The 17,454-nt window shown below is 35.3% G+C and overlaps 2 protein-coding genes across 4 annotated transcripts; both read right to left on the bottom strand.

Moving 5' to 3' along the window:
• Positions 1-6,542: 6,542 nt before the first annotated feature.
• LOC103863627 lies at positions 6,543-14,105 on the bottom strand. Of its 2 annotated transcripts, XM_033290753.1 has the most exons (4): positions 11,432-14,105; positions 11,191-11,356; positions 8,480-11,068; positions 6,543-8,213 (listed from the first exon to the last, which is right to left on the bottom strand). In XM_033290753.1, exons 3-4 carry the CDS (start codon positions 8,968-8,970, stop codon positions 8,048-8,050), a joined length of 657 nt encoding a protein of 218 aa, XP_033146644.1. In that variant the 5' UTR covers positions 8,971-11,068; positions 11,191-11,356; positions 11,432-14,105; the 3' UTR covers positions 6,543-8,047. The 2 variants fall into 2 exon arrangements, with proteins under 2 accessions (XP_033146644.1, XP_033146643.1); XM_033290752.1 differs by lacking the exon at positions 6,543-8,213 and having other exon boundaries at positions 8,221-11,068.
• A 246-nt stretch (positions 14,106-14,351) lies between these two features.
• LOC103863626 (cysteine-rich receptor-like protein kinase 18) lies at positions 14,352-16,892 on the bottom strand. 2 transcript variants are annotated; one of them, XM_009141372.3, is made up of 7 exons: positions 16,058-16,892; positions 15,850-15,972; positions 15,679-15,779; positions 15,396-15,606; positions 15,078-15,315; positions 14,859-15,012; positions 14,352-14,770 (listed from the first exon to the last, which is right to left on the bottom strand). In XM_009141372.3, the coding sequence occupies exons 1-7, from the start codon at positions 16,845-16,847 to the stop codon at positions 14,438-14,440; spliced, it is 1,950 nt and encodes a 649-aa protein (XP_009139620.1). In that variant the 5' UTR covers positions 16,848-16,892; the 3' UTR covers positions 14,352-14,437. The 2 variants fall into 2 exon arrangements, with proteins under 2 accessions (XP_009139620.1, XP_009139621.1); XM_009141373.3 differs by having other exon boundaries at positions 15,850-15,969; positions 16,058-16,891.
• Between the last annotated feature and the right edge of the window lie 562 nt (positions 16,893-17,454).

Raw genomic sequence — 17,454 nt, 5'->3', positions numbered from 1 at the left:
TCTAACGTGACTCAATGCTGTCTAGGATTAGCCTCTCTAAACATGCTAACATGGCTAATTGCAAAATTAGTTTCCGTAAACCATTATTAATTACCGCTTTTTTAATCTCGGTTTGTGTTAATTTATCCCATGGTTATCGTAATCAAAACTCATTAGGCTGTTATCCTCTAATATCGGTTTGGTTCTCAACTCTTATGTCAAATCATATGGTATGTTTTGAATAATATTATTGTAAATTTTATTGTATACACAAAATCATATGGTATGTTTAAGTTACATATATCGTTTGGATACACAAAACCTTATTGGTGTCAGAAATATGTGATTTCATTGTAAATGTGACATGTTATTTTTCTTATTCCTCATGCAAATGAATTTTAACAACTTCGAAGGTCAAACAATTGATAAGGGACCATGAACTGAGTAATATTTCAGATGCTATACTTCTCATTGTACTATGTGATTTCATTGTAAATGTGACATGTTATTTTTCTTATTCCTCATGCAAATGAATGTTAACAACTTCGAAGGCCAAACAATTGATAAGGGACCATGAACTGAGTAATATTTCAAACGCAATACTTCTCGAGAAGTTTGACGGGAAACTTTTTTGGATTTGGCAATTAGAGAGATGAAACTATATTTAGCGCATTTGAAGATAGATAAGTACCTTGTTTAGGACAAACCAGTTAAAAATGTTGGAAATACTGATGTCTTCATTTTAGCAAGTATATGTGTGGATCCATGGTGATTATATTTGTAAAAGAGTTATATTAGGCTACTAATCGACCATTTTGATGCATTATATTAGGGAAAATCTTCATAAGTTTTGTGGATCTCATTGGAGAAGAATCACAAAGCAAACGTAATAAGGCGTCAACATTTTGCCACTCCTAAATTCTTACATTTCCAAATGGTGGACTGTAAACATATTATTCAACAAATTAAGCAATTTCATTCCATTTGCTGCGAGTGGACGTCAGAGGGTATTTCGCTTTAAAATATTTATGTGAATTTCAAGACTTATTTAAGGCAAATTCGAGGCATGTTTATGTCTCTAGATGATATACTCACATAAAGCTTGAAGATCAACGCAATAACGTCATCACATATTCTCTTTAAAGTCCATAATGATCCCAAAACTCAAATCTTGTTCAAAACGTACATGAACCTACAATAGCTCGTAAAGACTCTAAAAAGACCAAAATTACTCTAAAAACCAAAAGACTCTAAAACCAAACTTATATCATGGTCAAAAACCTATAAACCCTGATATACTAGTCAACCAAGGCTCTCTCCGAACAGCTGACAGTAAACCACATCTTTCCGTAGAACGTTGATATCATGTATCTATTTCAGTAGAACGTTGATCTTTTGAGTTGTTGCTTGATCAACTTGATTTGTTTCGACTCTATGAACTGTTGGATTGACGTTTGTTTTGAACAATTGTCTCCTTGCAGTGTCAGGATCTTGTTCATCGGCACATGGTTGTGTATAGGCAGCAGCTTGATCATCGACTCGCTCATTAATTGCTTTGTTTGATGTGTCTTGTCTTTCAAAGCGTTCCATAAGGTTCTGCATCATACCCATCATGGTGGCGAGATCCGCATCTAGTGAAATGATGGTGTCGCCGGTTTGAGTGCTATATTTGCCGGTCATCTTTGATATTTCTTGGTATTGCTTCCTCTTTCCCCACAGACCTTACCAACTGTTTAAGATGAATTCGGCATTTTCAAGATGAAATTACAAATTTATTTAAAAGACATTTATTAAGAGATTAATTTTTTTTTAGAAAAAAAGATGATAAAATCCTTAAAAGCTATATGAACTTGGCAAGAACAAGTTAAACTATGACAAGCCTAATTCTTGTGCTGACTTTTAAGTGAATGTGAATGTCTCCTTGAGTTAGCTTTATTTTAGGGAAAATCGGAAAAATGAGACACTTTGAACTTTTATTTGTCACAATAGTACTTCTGATACTTTGGTCAATTTTGGACGTACTTTACCATTCTTTTATGGAAAAAATAGTAAACTGAATTTTAAAAATGTTAAAAAATATGAAAACTATTGGAAACATAAGTATGACAATATATATGTTGAAAAGTTTTTTTTTAAGTGGAATCATAATTAATTTAATATTCTAGCTACAGTTAGAATACTCATTTTGGTTATCTACTTAGCCTAGAAATCGGATACTAAGTTTTATACATAGATATATCAAGGATATATAATGTAAACTAATCTTTCTTGTATATTCTAACAAGTTTAGAATTTGTTACGTTATAATCAAGAAAGATGTCTTCAGTCCACCTACAGCTTGATAACGACATATAGCCACAACTCAACGATATACCTTGGCTAGATTACGTGACATAACATGTTCTGCCTTTTACGTTATATGACACCTATAGGAAGAATATGTTTCCCATCTACTCTACTGTGTTTTGCGTAGGTAGTATACATATTCTAGGCACATCCGTAAAATATGGAAACTTCCATATTCGGTTAAAGATGTTTCCTAAATCTAAACTAAATCTACCATAAATCTCTCAAATAATATTTTCTCCTCCTCCCACTCCCACGATCTTTTCCTCTTCATTCTTTGTGCTTTTCTCTTCTTCATCCACATAATCATCTCTTCTCTCTATCAATACAACATGGTTCTAATCTATGGTAAATCTGGTGAATGGATGTCTAGTTACAGTGAAGAGTGGAAATCTTGCACCATAACTTCTCTTCCAATCTCTTTCTTTTATGCATCATCTTAATCATGTGATTGTATATTTGAAGCTGATATTTAATGTGATTTATATGGTTAAACATCAAGGGTCCTTAGCTCAATGGAGAGCAAATGACTGAAGATCAATAAGTAATCTGTTCGAGACCAGGTTGGCCCTTCTTTATTTTTGCTTCTCTATTATGTTTTTACTTTACTTCAGGTTTGGATTTGATATTCAGATACAAGCACTCAAACCTAATATTAGACGATCAATGGAATAGTGTTGAGTGTTTTCAAAGTGACGAATTGATACAAAAAAACATATTCTAGTATGATAACAAAATCTAAAAATACATATACTAGTAGTACACATCGTGTTACTCATCTGACATCTCTAATGTGTAACTGCAACTACATGTGCAGGCTTTGCAATTTGAACTTGGCTCGGGCCTATACTTCACGTCCATCCCATCTTCAGCACATTGTGACTCCTTGTAAATGACCACCTAGTCAACGTGCGCAGACTCAAGACATCCGTATGATTCTATTAAACCAAAGTGAGATACAAAGCATTCATTGCTAATATACGTTTGTGTTTAGAAACAAGGAAGATCCAAAGCAGTCATGTTCTGAGATAACAATTCAAATTGAAACATGGAAGATCCAAAGTCAAAGTATTTAGCAGCGACATATTTAGAACCAAAGAATAGAGATGTGATACAAAAATTACAAAGACAGCAAGGATGCAATCCAAGAACAGAGATATGATAACAACATTCTCTCGACAACACTAAGTCACTAAGCAAGTAAGCAGTGCTCAGAGTTATACCTCAAGGCTCAAGTCAAGTATCAACATAAACTTACAAAACATTAGATACTAAAAGATAATACCTCAAGTCAAAGTCCCTTCTCCCTTATCCTCCTCTTCTTCTTTCTCCTCTTCTTTCTTCTCAACAGACTCATCATCTAAGAAGAAAACAATTTTCTTTTCAATGAAACATATCAAAAAGACAAAAAATCATTGTAAAACAGATTCGATAAATACAGAAGAAGAAACCCTAAATCCCATACAGATCGATCAAAAACAGATGAATCAAAGAAGAAACAAACCTAGAATGATTTTCTATACAAACCCAGAAGAAGAAATCACTGATTTTCAAAAAAATTTGAACAAATCAAAGATTTTCGAAGGCGCTAGAGGGATATAGATGATTTCCGATGAACAAGGATTCTCCATAACCCTAATCGCCATTGATACAGGTTGAAGTTACGCTAGAGAAAGGAGTAAAGCGAAGAAAAAATAGGGTAAAACCATTTAAGTGCTTTTGTTTTCTCTCGTGGGTTTATTTTTTTTCCTTCTGTTTTTTTTTTAAATTTTAATATTAAATTAATTACGAAATATTTTATTTATTGGTTTTTATCTAAAATAAATTGAATAATTTAAGGGTATAATGGTATTAACATTAATCTAAATCCTATTTCCCTAAATAATCTTCTAAAAATCTTATTGGGACAAATCTAAGTTCAAAGTGTCCATTTTTTCCAATTTTCTCTTTATTTTATTATAGTGGGCTTCTTTTCTTTTCTCTCTAACGGACTTGATTTTCTTTGACTCGCCCTCATTAATTGGACCAAATTTGGTTTTTCTGATGGACATTATCGAGGGATGTAATCTATCTAACACCCAGCCTATTCAAAGCCTTATATTCTTGTGCAGATTGGGTTTGTTCCAAATACCTTCATTTTTTTGTTCTCTGTCATGGTACATGTACTCTAGCTTGTGTCTATGTTGATTAAGTGCAAATACCTCATCTCTGCTTCAGAACCCGTCGAACTTTATGCAACTTGTTTTCCCATTAATTCCTAGGAGTAATGGCGACCATGACATCACAATGACTTCAATTGATGCAGAGAAAATACATTGTGAACTTAATTATTCAAATCTACATTATAATAGGGCTTCTTTTCTTTTCTCTCTAACGGACTTGACTTTCTTTGACTCGCCCTCATTAATTGGACCAAATTTGGTTTTTCTGATGGACATTATCGAGGGATGTAATCTATCTCTAACACCCAGCCTATTCAAAGCCTTATATTCTTGTGCAGATTGGGTTTGTTCCAAATACCTTCATTTTTTTGTTCTCTGTCATGGTACATGTACTCTAGCTTGTGTCTATGTTGATTAAGTGCAAATACCTCATCTCTGCTTCAGAACCCGTCGAACTTTATGCAACTTGTTTTCCCATTGATTCCTAGGAGTAATGGCGACCATGACATCACAATGACTTCAATTGATGCAGAGAAAATACATTGTGAACTTAATTATTCAAATCTACATTATAATAGGGCAGTTGCATCACTCATGATGCGACAAGACAGCAGGTAAGTGAGCCCCACTATTAAAAAGTGTGAAAATGTCAAACATGTGGTTCAAACCCGGGTTACTGTGATATAAACAACAACATTTATACCACTAAACTAAAGGATATTTTGTATATTGATGACCAAAACTAATATATATTTATGATGGTCATATGTTTTATTTTTTAATGGGCCTATGTAAAAACACTCAATCGACCAAGTTATCATTCAAGCCCACCAATATTGATAATTAGCAAATTACGGGTCGTCATCACTCTTGCCCCTCTGTCAATCATGCCGACGTTCCGTATGAACCTTAATTTAGAGCTTCAGGAGTTCACCCAGCCTTTGCTCAAAAAAAAAGAAGAGTTCACCCAGCCTCCGTCACATCTATCATCACTTCTAATAAAGGTATTCACTATGTTGAACTAAGCATACTTTTCCCACTTCTGCTGTTTCAGGTATCCATCGGCCCACTACTATAAATATGTGGCAAATAACGCTATTTTCACTCACTATTTTCACTTCCCAGTTATGCCTAATGTTGATTTTCTCAGCGATGTCGCGAAACTTCTTTTCCATGAGCTCGATGAGATACTGTGATATTTTATTGGAATAATAATTTCAAGTATTACGTGGTTATGCTGATGTATCATATCAGATGGAGAACATATTGGAATATATAGGTTAGAACAAGTTTTAGTTGATCACAAGACTGACCGAAAGCAATATTCTTTGAGTTTACTCCAGACCTATATATTAACTTCAGGTTAGAATATTTGTCATATAAGTTTGTATAGGTTAGAAGTTTTGATTATATGTTTTCCCGATTATGATTGAATCCTACTTTTGTTTTTCTTTCCTTGGTTAGGTAAATATCTTTGCCAAGGCTGATGACCTTCAGAATCAGGCTCAACCTCTTGAAGATTTTGCAAGAAGACTTAAACCGAAGGTATTTAGTAAATGCTGAATCTTGTCAGAAAGATTTAGTTCTTTGATTTCGTCTTCATGTGTATATTTTTACGTGTAGCTTATGTTTATATTTGGTACCCTATATTAACTAAGATTAACTAACTGACGAAATCTGTAGGAAAAAAGTGTGGTGACTGTGGTAGGAAAGACTTTTGATCAGTTGGTATCAAACTGTCCTGATAATGTTCATCTTGAGGTAAATAAAACCAAAAGACCACTCTGCTAAACCAAAGATTTTATTAATCGAAACCGAGATAAAAACTCATGGATTGTGTGGGGGAAACTAAAAACAGGTACATAAACCATGGTGTTGAATTGTGAGGCACTAAGAAGCACATGACGTGAAGTTGGCTAAGCATTTCAAAGGCTTTGAGAATTTTATTTCTAAGAATTTATGCATCGGAAAATGAGCAGCCTAAACTACATGTGAATTAAATCTTACCTAAAACTAAGATAGGTGATTCCCAAATCATGACCCGATCTTTGTTAATGATTATCTGACGATATTTCTCTACAAATTTGGAGAAATGAGAAGCAGAATAACCCTTTTTTTAGAGTTTCACTAGCTCAAGCCCTTTTCGCTTTCACTACTTTTTGGTGTATCTTAACAAGTCTGATTTGCAGTTAAAACTATTAATTAAATTGAGCTCCCAGGACATAGATGTATTCATCAACGAAAAGTTAAAAATTAAAAGGTGGTATCGTGAAGGATGAATTGTAGCCAAAGGAAATGTAGACATAGGAAGAGACATAATTATTTTAATGTGACATTACATGATTCGAATATTCTAATTAACATTCACACCTTTTTGACCTTCGGCTCAGAGCTGTACGCAGGTACCTCCAATTTATTCATAGAAAAAGATTAAGATAAAGACTAGAAGAACACAAAGTTATATTGTACAAAACTTGACAGATAAATCATATATGTGCCATCAATATATGAAAAGGAATTACAAATATCAGAAAACGTACAAAACACAAATATAACACATGCAAATAATATGACCTTGCAAGTACAAGCAAATTATAAAACAATATAAGGCGCATAGACGCAAACTGTATATAGCATGCACTTATAACTAAATGACATAGAAAATCCACTAACCCCACGCTTGCGTGGGGTGAAAGCCACCTAGTAAGATAAATGCCAAACAAATAAACACACTGATGCCTTGTCTCCCAAGCTGACCGCACATCTGGTAAGACTTGTTTGATTCTTAAAAACAGTATACATGTTGGAAGTCTCCAATATTTGTCCTTTTCAAGACCAGATATTGTGTATGAAGTAAATAAGCTTTCAAAGTACGTGAATGGATCCACAACATATCAGTTTTAACTTTTAAGCAAACAATCAATTAATCATATATCTTCCAGGAACAGGAACAGTGACACATGTTCCGATCTTCCTGTCTCGTAATCATATTCAAAAATATCAATTAGATGTAACTTGGAAAGCATACTTTGATAATTATGTTTCAGTGAATGTTTATAGCAATCACCTAGGAAGTTAACCTATATCATGGTCCTCAAAGAAGAAAATTGAAATACATGTCGTCAGTGGAAGCAAAATATCTCTTAGTAGCAAATACAAGCTGGATACTTTCTTTGTTAACGGAACTTTTAATTTTAATACCTCAAGCACCAGTTGTCTATTTTATCAGTGTTGCTGTAACATCAATGTGCTAATCCTATTTTTCATTCACGGACAAAACATATTGCACCTGATGATCACTCCACTCCACATGTGATTACATTCAGAACAGTTTACTTAAAGTTTCACATGTGTCTAAAAAAGATCAACTAGTGGGTACACTTACAGAACTACTACCACATCAACCTTCATAAACATATGTGGATTAGAAATATCGGACAAAACGTCATTGCCAGAATTTAAAGATAAAGAATAAACAAGTGAAGATGGCTGGTAAACTTATCTTTTTTGTACTTTAGGTATATGGAAGCAATAAAACTGTCTAGGAAAAATGTTCATGATCATGCCAATAGCCAAAAGTTCTTATGGGTCTTGGTGTTTAGAACATAGCCTCCATTTTGACCTTTCTTCTGTACGCCAACACAGGTGCATTTGCTGTTCTCGATTAGATATTCTGCTGTATCTACTCCTTTTGATCCTATTAGAGACCCTCCAGGCCGCATAGATCTGTCAATGCAAATCATCTTTTGGTGTCATTCTTTGTTCAAGGAATTCTTGAATTCTAAACTTTAAAATGTGCTCGGTTTTTTTAAACAAAATATATATGTACAGCTGCACATTTTTTTCTCAAGCTTGTGGCCGGCTCTTGTTTTATGGTTTTCAAATATGTCACATTCATGATTCTTCTTAAATTGATCATCAAGAGAGAGAGAGAGAGAGAGAGAGAGAGAGAGAGAGAGAGAGAGAGAGAGAGAGAGAGAGAGAGAGAGTACCCTAGAAGGGAAGAAGAGATCGTCCTGCGTTGGCCAATGATGATAACTTCAACCCCAAGTTTGTCTCCATGAAGAAGAATAGCTGCAGCTTTGATGCCGTCCATGGTTATACATTCAGTCTGCACACGCACCTTCGGCTGAGCAATTTCACATATCCGTTTCATCTGTTCAAGGAAATTCCCTTCCCCTTGACCAATCTCAGAGGCCAAAGATGAAACGGTGTTTGCAATATTAGCATTGACATTAGCACCCGGTGATGACCCGCTTGTGCTAGAGGAGGAGGAGCTTGGTAATCTCAAGAAACTTGAAAATGCGTTTTTCCACGAGCCACCATTGTTTTCAACATGGACGAGGATTAGCTCGTCTTGCTCGAGCACGGCGTGTGAAAGAGCGTATTGAAGAGCAGCTGCAGATTCACGGGTCGGGTCAGCGATCACCATGATCTTGCGTGATTGTGGTGTTGAGGATGGTCCTCTACGACTGTCTCCCATGCCCTTTGTGTCTTCTACCTTCTTTTTCCCCCCGCCTCTGCCTATTGCATCACCATTTTTGATGTCATTACCATGTTTTTTTTTAAATCTTACTTCAAATGTATGTTTTGTTTTCTTTAGATCAGTGAAATTTAGGGTATCATCAAATCATGATTTGTTGTCACGGTTTCTGTTATCTCTGGAAAAAATTTATGAATGTAAAGACAAACAACTATTTTTTTCTGTGTTTATTTCTTAGGGAAACTATGTTTAGAAAAAGGTTGGAGAGAAATACAGAGAGAGAAACATAATTGTGGTTGTGGTGGTTATTATTGCTATATTTGAGGAATACATCACCTTTTTGTTAATTTTAGGCTTTGTCACATTCCAACACAATAACACATCCAAATTCCACAATCAATTCAATTCCTTTATTGATTGTTCTGCTAAAAAATCTCATGATGCTGTCTCCAAATTCAATTTCGATTGGGATATCAAAACAAAATGTTCTTGTGACAATCAAAGCTAAAAAAGGCATTTTGAAGTTCGAACAAAATTGGACTTCAGTGAAAACTTGTAATTCATGGGAAGAACCACCGTACATTCTAATGCAAGCCAAAAAAAAAAGTAAAAGCAAAAGATGGAATACAAACGTGACAGAAAAATCCATTCGGTTGATATCCATAACTGTAGAGAGCTTCACATGAGTTTATGTTGCCCTGATACCGTATTATATTTTGCTCTAATAACATTTTGGAAGCCATTGATTCTTGTATAGAACATAAAGATCAGACTGTTTTATGACAAATAATTGGACGAAAGAAAAGAAAACATAGTACAAACTTTAAAAGCTTATTTTTATCATTTTGGATATCTCATATTTATCTAGTTGAAAAACTTCGACGTTTTTTCGCTTTGTTCTATTGTTCCTCAGTCTTAAAGGATTTTCGTATGATTTTTTTGTGTAACTTCGTCTCAAAATTTTTGGGGGTGTTACAGTTATCCCAATGAATGAAACTACATTCTTTGTTTGGTTTTTATTTATGTTGGTTCCATCCTTTGTGTTGTAAAATTATGTATGGGTTTTGTCTTCTGTAAAACTATGGATTATTATGTCATACTAGTTCAACTTTTAGCTGTTTTTGAAAGTATATTAGTATTCAACTTTGGATATAATACATACTACTAGTGAAATTAAATTAGTGAAAATAAAATATTTTAAAAAAATTTGTAGTCAAAATAACATGTTTTAAAGGATTGTTTCACATTTTCTCCAATACAATTTCATTGTCTTTCTAAGAACACGCTCTTAGTAAGACCAACTTATAAAGAAATATTCTAAGAATTCATGATTTCAAACATATTATTGCACTATACAAGTATGCTTACATGTTAATGCAGTTAATTGAGAAGAACTACCTTAACAAATTAAAATGATAGGTAAAAGACAAGCCTTATGTTGTGTTGTCTCTCTGTTTGACTTGTGTTTATGTTAAGACAAATCTGATATTGTGGTACTTATTGTTTAGTAATTATACCTATCTCTACCTAGTTTTCCAGATATATATTTATTTATTTATTTATTAGTCCACAATCTCGGTTATATATTAGTAATAACCAAGTTCTAAATCCACAAAGAAAACAACAAAAGCCACCAAAGGTCGAGAATTTGACTACTACAGAAAGCAACACGTAGATGCACAAACGAAACAAGTTCTTCACTTCTTTCTTCGTTTATGTACTTCTTTGACAAACACCTCTATCAGGGACAATCTCCCTTAAAATTGTTCAACCTTCTTGTCAACTCTCTTTAGCAGTTTCACCATTTTTTCAGAATCTTCATAACATCTCCCAGTTGAATCGACTGCTCCACTACATGTTCTCCATCTTCGGCATGTTCTGCATCTTGTATCTGTTCTGCCTATTCTCTATGTTCTTCTCGCGCGGAAACATTTTCTTTGTACATGTCTTTTAGAAAGACCGAGAATCCTTCATCGAGACGCTTATCCCAACTGTCCACAACTAGATCAGGCTCATGAACATCGTCTTCGTCTTCCATAATTTCATCACAGATAGATTCTTTATGTAGATATTTGGTGAGGATGATGTTGTCAATATCCTGTCAAAATCAGAATTAATGCTGAAACTTAGCAAAACAATACATAACTACCTTTGTTATACCTTAGTTCTACGTTACAGATATCTTAACACCAAATAACTCAAATGCAAAGGAAAACTTACAGTTACGTTACCCAGTTCCTTATTTATGACTATAAGTGACATCACTCTCATTCCATTCGGTTTGAATGTGGGCTTGAACATCCTCAGACAATTGACATCAGCTCCTTCAACAGGTTCTCGATCTAAACCGCTTTCTCTGCTTAGGAATTGCCTCGAATACAAGAATCTACAAAACACAACATTTTTGTAATACCATCAGTGGTCAACGATAGTGATAATGTCATTTTCTTCTTTTACTTACCTCCAGTGGAACACAAAAACCTGGAAGAGGCCATAATATGTTTTCTTTCACCAACCCTCCAAAATGATCAATGGTGTGAGACATCTCCTTCAACATGTAATCATAGGTGTATCTCCCCCATGGAAAGGTCCTGCAGAAGTCAAGATCATCCAAGGCTCTTGGACCAAATCCAATATATTTACGTCTTTTCCAACCTTCGTTTGCGCCCAAACAACACTACCTAAGAAAAATATAACCGCCATCTTCAGTCTGTCTCTATGGGGTCCCATGTTAACAAGCTTTGCTTTCACATCCTCCAACCTTAGAAATTCTCCTTCCTTGAAATGCCGCACGAACTTTGTCCCACCACACTCCTTGTAGTCGAGAGGTAGTTTCGACAATTTAGTCTTGATATCGATGTGTGTTTCCTCATCCCATAATGGATGTGAACACCATTGACAATGAATCACACTTCTCTCCGCTTACTGCTATCAGCAGTCGGCAGCAACAACATCCACCTTCCTTGAATCTTGTGGTTCTTCTCTCTTTTCATGTGGAAAAGTGTATGAATTGAGGATGCTCCTCAAACCAGTTCCTCTCCACGTTAGTAAGCTTCAGTTTCAGTTTGTCTAGCGTCTTAATTGCGTCTTCTATCAAACACCTTGTCCATAGCTTTACTTTTTCTTGTACTCAGATGTATAAAATAACATTCTAGATGGTTTGATTGCCTCATTTGCCTCAAAATCATGCAAGTAACATTCAGCTATAACCAGCTTATACATGTAATACATCAAAACTCTATAAATTAATAATCTTTATAAATTAATAAATTTCACCGGTTCCAACTTGGACCAATATAAAATATGACTTAAATCGATCAAATAATAAGATAATAATATTTTTTAAAATACCATGTAAATATGTAGTCCCATTAAAACCAACAATTAATAGTCTATCTATATATAATTTTATATAAGTACAAAATAAATATTATATTGTTGGTTTTATATTCACAATGAAAATACTTTTATTTTTTTAACAATTCAATATATTTTGATAATATTTAGTTAAATTATATCGAAAACCACATAATAACGTACATATGGTAAAATCAAATATTTTCTTATTTATAAATAAAATATTCAAAACAGAAAAATAAATAAATAAGGAAACTTTTGTAAATTAATATCTCTATAAATTAATAAAATTCAAAGTCCCAACATTATTAATTTATAGAGGTTTTACTGTAGTTATTTACCAAGTTTTTTCAGTATTATCTAGTTGGCTAGTGTTTTCCTAATTTTACAGTATAATCTTATTGTGTCACCATAGTTCTACCCAATAAAAACAATGCACCAAATGATATTTGCTAATTTGTTACCTCTCCATGCTCTGACTCAGCTGAATTATGGGCCTCTTCGTCGCAATCTCTTCTCTCTTTTCTCCCACATCACCATCACCATCCCCATCACCAGAGTCATCACCATCAACATCTGCGGATTCCTCTACATTGTTTGCTACTTCCATCTCTCCTACTTCTTCCTCTGATTCTTCTTCTTCTCCTTATTCTTCTTCAGCATCTTCATTCTCTTCATCAGAGGGAGCCGGCTCATTTACATTGTCTTCATTAGAGGCAGCCGGTTCATCTACATTGTCTTAATCAGAGGTTGTATCCTCCCCTTTGTTGTCTTCATCAGAGGCTGTCGACTTCTCGTCATCGTCGTCCTCTGCTTCATTGTCCTGCGATTCTCCACTCCTACTCACCGGAAGAGCCGGAAAAGCCTGAGGAAGATCAGATTTTCTCAGTTCAGAGTCGTATGTTGCTTCAACCACCACCGCAGCATCCATAAGAACATTTATCGGCTCCATACATCGCTCGTCTTCTCCGTAATTTTTTTTCGCCAGAACCGTCGCTTCAACAGACTTCACTCTCACATACTTCGCCTTCTTCACAGACCTTGCCTTCTTCTCCTCTTCCTCTTATTGATCCTGTCGATATTCCTATTTCTCAATTTTTCCAGTGAGTACCGTCAGAGCGCTTGTATCGTCGACTCAGAAATCTCTCCGATGATTCGATGAGATGAGAGGAGGTGGAGTGAGTTTTGATTTTTGATTTTGGGATCTAGGGTTTGAGGGGTTTGCTAAAACCGACAAGTTTGGTTTGGAGGGAGTGGTTTAAGTGATTAGACGATTTCGGTTTAATTGATTTGCAAAAATATCCGGTCGGGTTTGAGCAGGTGGATTATATCATGTACAAGTTGTAATTTTTTCTAACTTCTCAAGGGGTTTATGTAATTTTCCTTTTTTTTTAACGCTGATTTATTAAGATATTACAATTATGAGAAGATTATATACACGATTCGACAACCGACAATACTACCTATCTTATGAGGATCTATGCCTAACTACATCACTTGAGCCATCCTATGAATATCCATGCCTGACCGGATTTACATAATATTGTTTAATAAATTGCTTTCTCCGGAAATTGAAACATGGACCTCCTATAATATGCAATCTGCAAGAAATTGCATAGTCTAGGATACGAACCCCAGACCTAGATGTAAAAGCCTTTAAACCTTACTCAATATGCTACGGTGCTTCCATAGTTTGTCATTTCCATTTAACTAAATGGGTTTAAATGACCATTTTTTTATTTTTAAAACCCATTAAAAACCCGTGAACCAAACCCATTATAACATATTAACATCTCTATTTCCTTGTTATTCCAATTAAAAATAATTCGATTTACTTTCTTTTTAATAACGGGTCTTTCGAAAATTGGGTTATGATATTTGATAGAGGAGATGTCTCGTTTGCGGGTGGCAGACCAGTTGACCCTTACTCTTACTTTTGCGCTCTAAGATTGTACCGAATTTATGTATTAACTGCAAGTCTTTTCAGAGTGCATGAGGTTTCTATACTAGTTATTCCTTCGATCTGAAAATAACTATTGATACCTTTTTCATATATGTACACAAAACTAAAGACAACAATTTGTGGAATCAAACAGGAAAGGTTGAGTATTCAACGAGGATTAACATCAGTGATTGTTACTTCATCTACTGAACAAGAAATAGACTTGCTGCTCGCTTGATCAGGCTTTAATCCCTGGGCTGACGGGTTTGATCTTGGTTCATTCCTGAAGAAAAAACCAGGTGGCAGAGGGGCAGGTAATGCAATAGAGCTGGTTGTGAGCATTTGATGAATCGTTGACATCGTTGGACGTTTTGCTGGATTTTCTTGAACACATAATAGCCCAATATGGATATATCTAGTGACTTCATCACTTTTACAATCTTCTCTAATACAAGGATCTATGACCTCAAGCAATGATTTGCGCTCCCATAGTCTCCAGACCTGCAGAAATTGTGGATTCAGAACTATCACCAATGTTCGAAAGACCATCAAACGAAGTTTTGGATTTTATTAGTTTATAACTTCTCACATATGTGACTAAATTGTTAACTAAAACATCCATCTGGCAGAAGCTACTATTCTTTTTGCCACTAATGATCTCAAGCATCAATACTCCAAAGCTGTAGACATCTGATTTCGTCGAGAATTGACCATGTGTCACATACTCAGGAGCCATGTAACCGCTGCAAAATGCATATTTAATTTTCAACAGAAGGGTTAACTAATTGATCCATTTAAGTATACTTACAAGGTCCCAACTACTCTTGCTGTATTGGCTACAGTTTGTTCCATTCCAAATATCCTTGCCATTCCAAAATCAGCAATTTTTGGGTTCATGTCAGCATCTAAGAGAATGTTACTCGCTTTGAGGTCACGATGTATGATTTTCAGACGTGAATCATGATGAAGATATAATATCCCTCGTGTAATCCCATGAATGATGTTGTGTCGCACTCCCCAGTCCAACTGAATTCTCTTCTTAGGGTCTGCATATTCATACATAAACAGAATTATGTACAAGAAAAAGAAAAATAGACAAGAGTATAACAGAGTTGCAGGGACAGACCGAAAAGGAAATAATCGAGGCTTTTGTTAGGAACAAACTCATAGACTAGTAACTTCTCTTCTCCATGTAGCGAGAACCCAAGAAGTCTAACAAGATTTCTGTGCTGAAGTTTTGCAACAACAATAACCTCGTTCTTGAACTCTTTGTCACCTTGTTCTGATTTTTTCGACAGTCTCTTTACCGCAACTTCAGTGCCATTCATGAGCATACCCTTCACAAGAAATCAAAATTAGACATCATCATTTTAAAAGAAGCAAGTGTGATAGACAATGAGCGTATATACCTTGTAAACCTCACCAAATCCACCTTGACCAAGCTTATTACGTTCAGAAAAGTTGCTGGTCGCAGCTTCAATTGTCTTCAAATCAAATTGAATAGATTCCGCTTCATTTAAAACCAATATTAAGGTCAGAAGACGAAAACAAATCAAACGTTGAACCAAAAAAAAACTCACTTGGAAGTTCAATTTCTTGCTTCTGATTTCTTCGCTTGAAAATAACCAAGCCTACAACAATCAATATTATGGTAACAACAACAACTATTGCCGCGATAATTCCTCCTGAGTTTCTTGAATCTGCTGAAATAACGAACAAAAACATAAAGAAAATAACTTCTCAGTTTTCACAATAATTACTCTGGAAATGTTTACAATATAGACATGCCTTTCTTGTTTATGGTTGTCAAATTGGATACCGAGGGAGGTGAAGGATACAATTCCCATCGGAAAAAGCAGCTCGGTCGTGATATGAGGCCACCTAGGTGCTCACGGCAACAATTCTCATAGTCAATAACATTTCTCTCTAGGCAAGTGCGACAATCGTTTGGAGAAACATCCGGTGTACATTGCATCCAAGACGATATGTTTCCATAAAAAGGCACGAGGGATTCATTGTGTGCATAATATTTAGATGAATTGTTACCGCTAGAAGAAGAAGTTGTTCTAGCGATCAGACCAAACATTAATTTCTTACACACGTAATCAAAGTCGGTTTGATTCCTTATTGTGAAAGTTTGGGTATTGTAAAGGGCTCCACGTGGGTCCATGACGAGCAAACCGGAGAGGGAACGGCTAGAGTAACGAACAAGGCAAAGAGTTTCTTCTGTTGACCAGGAGAAAGCGCGTGTCTGGTTCAGACAGGTCTGTAATAAACTCTCAGATGTGGTCTTGATACAGCGAGAGCAAACATCAGGTTCAGCACCTGGAGCGCACATTCCGGTGGCATAGACTCGGTCCGGATCAAGCCCAATCGAACCGTTGAAGTAGCCGTTGTGAGCCGTGACGTTAGAAGCGAGACCGGAGAGGATGAGACGTCGGTTCTTGTCATAAAGACTATCGGGTTTGAAAATTCCAGTAGTGTTGTCACAAGTTTGTGCTGAAACACAAATGGCACTGAAGTATATGATAAACACGAAGAAGATACACATGATTGATTCACAAATAATTTTTGCCATTTTTTCCAGATAATGTGTTGTTGGGTTTGGTATTTTGTGGTTCTTATAAATTTAACCACCAGTTTGAAATATCTACTTGAATGGCCACGCACATTAATAAGAAAATGACTGCTTTGTATTTTGTGGAAGACTTGGAACTCTACAACTACAAGTCTTGGCCTTTTGGGTGAAGAGCGGAGAGGATAAGACGTCGGTTCTTGTCATAAAGACTATTGGGTTTGAAAATTTCAGTGGTTTTGTCACAAGTTTGTGCAGAAACACACGTGGCAGTGAAGTATATGATAAATACGAAGAAAAAACACGGGATTGATTCACAAATCTCTTTTGATATATTTTTCAGATAATGTGTGTTGCATTTCGGTATTTTGTGGTTCTCCTCAATTTAATCATCAGTTTGAAATATCCACTTGAATGCCCACGCACATTAATATGAAACTGGCTGCTTTGTATTTTTTGGAAGACTTGGAACTCTACAAGTGCCTTTTGGGCTTATGCAATAGTAATGTATACAAGTCAATTATTAGCTAACACTCTTAAACAAGTAAAGGCTCCGATTTTTCCCTGAAGAATTATTGAACCTTCGTAATATCAATGTTCAAAAAAAAAC

This window comes from Brassica rapa, chromosome A04, assembly GCF_000309985.2.
Source record: "Brassica rapa cultivar Chiifu-401-42 chromosome A04, CAAS_Brap_v3.01, whole genome shotgun sequence".
Lineage (NCBI taxonomy): Eukaryota > Viridiplantae > Streptophyta > Magnoliopsida > Brassicales > Brassicaceae > Brassica > Brassica rapa.
This window is presented reverse-complemented; position numbering and strand designations above follow the sequence as displayed.

Bases quoted from the DNA above. Each gene is read 5' to 3' on its own strand.
- LOC103863627 (XM_033290752.1), bottom strand. From the start codon at position 8,970: ATGGGAGACAGTCGTAGAGGACCATCCTCAACACCACAATCACGCAAG.
- LOC103863626 (XM_009141372.3), bottom strand. From the start codon at position 16,847: ATGGCAAAAATTATTTGTGAATCAATCATGTGTATCTTCTTCGTGTTT. The intron at 15,973-16,057 runs GCATGTCTATAT...TCGTTATTTCAG, and splicing joins GACAACCATAAACAAGAAAG to CAGATTCAAGAAACTCAGGA. The intron at 14,771-14,858 runs GTGAGAAGTTAT...CAATTTCTGCAG, and splicing joins TTAACAATTTAGTCACATAT to GTCTGGAGACTATGGGAGCG.